The 5,813-nt window shown below is 49.1% G+C and overlaps 1 protein-coding gene across 2 annotated transcripts; it reads right to left on the bottom strand.

Moving 5' to 3' along the window:
* Positions 1 to 797: 797 nt before the first annotated feature.
* Positions 798 to 4,772, bottom strand: FBXL8 (F-box and leucine rich repeat protein 8). 2 transcript variants are annotated; one of them, XM_027813295.2, is made up of 3 exons: positions 4,616 to 4,772; positions 2,568 to 2,788; positions 798 to 2,042 (listed from the first exon to the last, which is right to left on the bottom strand). In XM_027813295.2, exons 2-3 carry the CDS (start codon positions 2,729 to 2,731, stop codon positions 1,067 to 1,069), a joined length of 1,140 nt encoding a protein of 379 aa, XP_027669096.1. In that variant the 5' UTR covers positions 2,732 to 2,788; positions 4,616 to 4,772; the 3' UTR covers positions 798 to 1,066. The 2 variants fall into 2 exon arrangements, with proteins under 2 accessions (XP_027669096.1, XP_027669097.1); XM_027813296.2 differs by lacking the exon at positions 4,616 to 4,772 and adding an exon at positions 3,879 to 4,609.
* Positions 4,773 to 5,813: the final 1,041 nt, after the last annotated feature.

Genomic DNA, 5,813 nt, shown 5'->3' with positions numbered 1-5,813 from the left:
TTATTATTATTGCTTTGTGCCAGGATCATTTCAACTCAGAAACTCCTCTTCCGATAACATTCACCAGAATCTTTGGCACAGCAGAGCAGCACACCCATATCCTAATTCAGATGCATGGTAACGCATGTGAATGCAGGTATCGGGTGCAAAAACTGTCACCACTCTTGATTCTCCTACGAAACACTAAGAATATAATAAAAGCAAAGGTCTTTGCAAAGGGCATTGAAATTTTAACCTGGAAATCCACATTCCTGAGCAAAAGAAAAGCAAGACGGACAAGGGGATTTGCAGGCCATGTGCCTTTTATTACTATCTTCTGAATATTTTTCCTTAAGTATTTTTCTTCCTGCTTGTATTTTCTAACATAACTCAGCTCCTGTTATAACCCTCCAAGCTGGGAGTTACATGACAAGTGGGTAATGGGTGAGCTCACCATCACTGAAGTGCCGGAAGAGGAATTATCAAGGTTAGGGTGGATTTTCTACCAGATGACCGCAGTTCATTGCTGTAGCTCACGGAATCTGCACAGCTGAGTACCCCGCCGGGCAGAAAACAGTTGCTTTGAAGCTGCCACTTCCTTAACAGTCTAAGTGGTTGCTGGGCACTTGACAAAATGTGCTCAACTTTGAGATTCTTTTAAAACATAAAATCAAAATTAAATTTTGCTGAAGTCCTCATGAAAAACCCACAAAGGGTAAACTTGGCATTCCTGCTGAATAAAGAAGCAGAGAAGAAAAAAGACATGCCCTGTATACCCCCATAAAAATACCCCCAAACAAAAACCAACAAAAAAACCACACCAAAAAAAAACCCTGCACGACAAAAAAAAAAAAAAAAAAGGCAGGGGGCAATTCTATTTCTCTGTATAACCCTTTCTCTATCACATTTGAGTGTAAATGCTTGGTCTGCAGAACAGGTGCGCATCGCCCGTAACAGCCAGGGCGAAACAGCACGTTCTCCGTGAGTGCGGAGGGCATTGTGCAGCATTTGCCTTCTGCTCTAAATCTGCTGTCCCCGTCCCCCTGCAGACCCCCAGGGATTTCCCCAGGAGGTCAGAAGAACCTGGTCACTGAACCGTTACTGGTTTCCAGGGGTGCCGTTCCTTGGTGACCTTCAGCGTGTATCGTTTCAGACCGGGGCAGTGCGTGAGGAACGCATCTACCACCTCCTGGCTGACCACGCAGTAGCAGTGGATCTCCAACAGATTTCTGCACTGCCTAGCCAGATCGACTAGTGAGGCATTTAAGCCCTCCGAGGATGTGGTTTGCAGCGTCAGCTTCTTTAAAGTACTGCTGTAGCTCTGGGTGACGAACCTAATCTGATCGACCATGTAATTATAGGTATTCAGTTGCAGCGTGCTCACAGGTATGTTCAGCTTCAGGATCCGTGGTATTTTGCAGGCAGGGACCGTATGATCGAACTCCAGGTCTACACAGAGCTGAGGATGCTTCTGACTTACGGCAGCCCAGAGCTCTTCTGAGATGACCGGTATATACTTGTCCAGGCGCTCACAGAAAATGTCTAAATGGGTGAAAGCTGCTCTTCCAGGCTCGAGCAGCTCCTGGAACACATCGTCAGACAAACTGGCATAGTAAACACCCAAGGCCGAGAGAGTGGGACACGCTCTGAGAACTTTCCTGATGGTGTCTGGTGCCACGTTGCATACCAGGGTGCGGTTGTTGATGAACAAACTGTGCAAGTTTGGGTTGGCGGTAGCTAAGAGTCCGACCAGCTTATCGTCGAGAGTGAAGGGCATTTTTCGAAAATCAATATGCTGAAGATCTATCTGGTTTTTCGTGTCGCATATATTCTGTATGCTCTGTAGGATGTCCTGGCCAGAGTAGAAATAGGGGTTCTCTCCATGGCACACAATGCACAGCTGCTGCAGTTTGTGGTTCTGTTTTGCCAGCACATCCAAGATGCGTGTCACATTCCTCCGGTTGACCTCCTTGGACTGGTCAAACACAATCTTCAGGTGTTTGATTTGGCTGAGGAACTGGAGCAGGCTCTGCAGCATGCCTTCCTCATCTTCTGAATCACAGCTGGAAGGGCAAAAAAAACTCTTAGTCACCATGAACATTGAGCTGAGCAGCCACAGAGCAGATACCCTCCTTTACTAGTGTTTCTACAAACATCAACAGATGCGCCAGACATTTCTTCTCACTTGATGGCTGCAGAGTCACTGTAAGGCCAAACACTGGTCAGGAGATGAGAAGAGTCATTCCCAGAAAGACCCATCAGAGAATTAAGTGTCATGACAAGGATAACTATTCAGGAACTTTGCCTCTTGCCATTTTCAAATGGCAGCTTAAAACCACAGACCTAAGGATGCAGTATTTCCCATAAAACCCAAATCCTAAGCAGCAACTGAAAAAAACCCAGCATACAACACAATTTTCTTTATTATATAAGCAGGTGCTAGTCACGTAAGAGATCATCATCACACATAGAAGCCACAATGTCAATAAGGTCATAGCAGAGTGCTGGAAATGTTTGACAGGCACTGGAAACAACGATCTGGTTATTCCTGCAAAGGTGCTTGGACATCAGAGACCCATTCCTCTCACCTGATCTCTGTGAAATGCCACACAGAGCTAGAAGAAACAGCTGCAGCCCATTCTCTGCAAACCTGGAAGACTGTGTATCTGTCTCGAAGGGAAAGGTAATAGAAAATCTGGATGAGGATTTCTTCCGGGATGTAGTTCCACAACTGTGGAATGGGAGCAGGCATTTTGCCGATTTAAAAATGGCAGAAACTTCCAAAACCGCAATTAATTCTCAAAAGTCCCTGTACAGAAAAAAAAAGCAACAAACAAACAAAAGAGACAGACACACGCATTAGGATTTATTTCACAAATCAAACCAATGCAACTGGATCACAGAGGAGGTCAAAATTGTTTAAAACTTGGAATTTCACCAAATTGAACACAAAACTGGGGGAAATCTGTTGGTCGATTGTTTTGCACAGTTTTTTTCAATCAATCCTAAGAAGCTGGGTGATACTTTCCAAGAATTAAAGATATCAGATCAAAGCTTTAGTGGGGGACCAAAAAAAAAAAAAAAAAAAAAAAAAGAAAGCCTCTTTTTTTCCTGCAGTGAAGTTTTGCTACTCTGAGTAATAAAAATGCAAGGGAATTTTCTAGTAGTGCTGCCCTGGTGTTCAAAAAGCTGATACAGATTTCTCCAAGTGTGGGGGGGAAAAAAAAACCCTCTTTGCAAGCAGAAGCTCTGCACAGAAAACAGCCCCATGTACCCATTATTTACCAACAGTGAAACAGAAGGGCCTTCAGCAGAAAGCAGTAGCTCAAGGACGGTGGTCCTTGCCTGGGATAAGACGCGACAGTTGGAAAAAAATACTTTATTGCTGTGACTCCTGTCTCAGAATTTGCATTTATACATGTCAAAATGAAAAAGCAAATCTTGAACTATAACGCAAAAGAATAAGCGCCTTGGGAGGAAAGCTGAGTGTAGCATCAGAGCACCACCTAACATTCTCATTCATCTTTTTCCAAAATGCTAGATTTCTGCACAAATAAAACTATTGATGCAACATTTATTTTTTTCTAACCCTCTCATAAATCGGCGAGGGGTTGTTAAATGCAGACGTTGCCCTTCCCAGGCGAGCAGTGGGGCCAAGCCTCACCGCCTGGCCCCGCAGCTCGCGGCATGCCCCTCACCTTTGGAGCCCTGGGTCCTGGAGTCCCCGTGTTATCTCAGCATCGAGGGGCACTTTAAATGAAAACCTGCCCTTCTGAATATCCTCAAAGGAGGAAAAAGAGTTGAAAAACATGAAGCAAGTACGGAGTAGCGATGCAAAAAAGCATAAGGCAGAGAGGAACACGCTTTTCTAGAATACAGCGCTTTGAAGCGTGACTCACTCGGAGTGCGGGGTGGCAGCAGCAGAGCAGCTACGCTATCTTATCTGCCATCGGATCCGTGACCACCCCCTTCCACCCAGCCCCGGCTGGCACAGCCAAGTGACACCGTCCTGCTTCCTTCCTGGGACCTCGCGTCTCTTGCCATTTTCTGACAAGAACAGCTCGGACTTGGCTTTTCTCCCTGTAGCTGCTTTTAACGCTGGCTGCGATACATGCCTGCCCGCAGGCTCTGCGGCTCCTCCGTGCCCTGCCTGCGATCCCACGTCTTCAGCTCTTTGGCTTCCTTCCTTGGAGCCTGCAAAAGGGACTGTGAACCCCTCAGGAAGCGGGGGTGCACTCCCAGCTGTGGCCATGGCTTAGAGAAGCTCAGAAATGTGACGGGAGGGCAGGGAGGCGGGCGGAAAGGCGACGTTATTAGCGTTATTAGCGTTACTGAGTCAGTGGGGTGCACGGCCTGCGCGCGGCGGGCTGCCGGGGTCCGCCTTGCCTGCCCACCCCGGCGAGGGCAGCCGGGTTTGGGCCAGCGCCGGGGGGCCACAGCGGGTCCCCGGCCCTCACCCAGGGTACGGCGGAGGCCTGTGGGGCCCGCAGGCCCCGAGGAGGCCGGGCAGGCGGCGGCGGCGGCCGGGAGCTGGAGCGGGAGCAGCGGTGCTGTGGTGGGGGGAGCCGGTGTGGGGGAGCCCCAAGCCATGGCACCCCTCCGGGCTGGGGGCGGCCTGGCGAGGGGCGCAGCGTACCTCTGCCAGCAGAGCCCGTCTTCCTCTGCTGTGCTGCCTGCCTGCAGCCCAGAGGGAGGAGCAGCGCAGGAGATACCGAAAATAACAGCCGAGAGAGGCGTGTTTTCCCTGCCATGGGGTAGGAGCCAGGATGCTGTGCTATCCTGTATGGGAACGAGCGGATGGCCAGTCCTCTCCTCTTCCCTCAGCACCCGCCCCTCCCCCAGCTACTCAACACCCCCTTCCCTGAAGGCCCCCAGCACCCCCCTTCCACACCGCAGCCTGAGGGAGCCTGTTGTACCCCAACCGCGCATCCCCCACACACTCGCCATTGCATCCCGATGCAGCCGCTCCCCTCACTGGCAGCTCCACTTCCCAAGCAGGAGGCTCCAAGTGCTTGCCTTGATGTCACCCAGCAGGATGCTCCCCAAAAACAGGTGCCCAGCAAGGCCCAGCAGGAGGACAGTGGGTGGCAGCTGCCTCGGCCCTTTTTACCCTCTCCACATACAGCGACCAGAGCAGCTTCAAGGAGAAAACATCTGGGGGACCCGGGTGGGTGACGGTCCCCACAGCAACTTACCCTGTGCTGCCTACCTGGCTCTGGGAGCCAGCGCTGCTTCAGCCCTGGGTTTTGTAGGTTGTGATGTCTGGGCTCACTGAACCCCCTTAACCCTGAAATTCATGAACACACGAGTTGCTTCTTAAACTGGCAGCGAGTTAATGCCCGGTTTGCAGAAGCGCTGGTACCGTCTGCCCTGCTGGGACTGTGGGTGCCATCTTACTGCTCATCTAGAAAAACGGCAGACAGATTTTAACATAACAAAGGAAATGCAAAACTTAATACTGTCTGTTGAAATAAAATTCAACACCTATAAAGACAGAATTATGAACATGTAAACACAGCTTTAGTATTCAGAGCTAGGGAATCTAGCAGCAAAACAATTTGCATATTATGTAGTGCAATGAACAATTGTTCTTAGAGACCCCCAGTCTTAAAACTACTTTGAAGAGAATGGAATCCTTACAGGAAAGGTTTTAAAAGTGTCCAAGATGTAATATCCCAAATTAGTAGGTGTTCACCCACTACAATCTAACAGCTTCTCTATGCAAAAGTGCTTTGGATAACTGACTTTAATAGCTCCCCAGTAGCAGGATCCAATGAGGCAGATTAAACCTAAGAGATAAGCAATAAGCCAAGAAAAGTAGCCCAGGAAAGCAG

The sequence above is a fragment of the Falco cherrug genome, chromosome 14 (assembly GCF_023634085.1).
Source record: "Falco cherrug isolate bFalChe1 chromosome 14, bFalChe1.pri, whole genome shotgun sequence".
NCBI classification, from domain to species: Eukaryota; Metazoa; Chordata; class Aves; order Falconiformes; family Falconidae; genus Falco; species Falco cherrug.
Note: the sequence above shows the minus strand (reverse complement) of the source record. Positions and strands in the feature narration are given on the sequence as shown.

Excerpts from the sequence above, each read along its gene's own strand:
- FBXL8 (XM_027813295.2), bottom strand. The coding sequence starts at position 2,731 with ATGCCTGCTCCCATTCCACAGTTGTGGAACTACATCCCGGAAGAAATC. Across the intron at positions 2,043-2,567 it reads TGGCATTTCACAGAGATCAG|CTGTGATTCAGAAGATGAGG; the intron begins GTGAGAGGAATG and ends TTGCCCTTCCAG.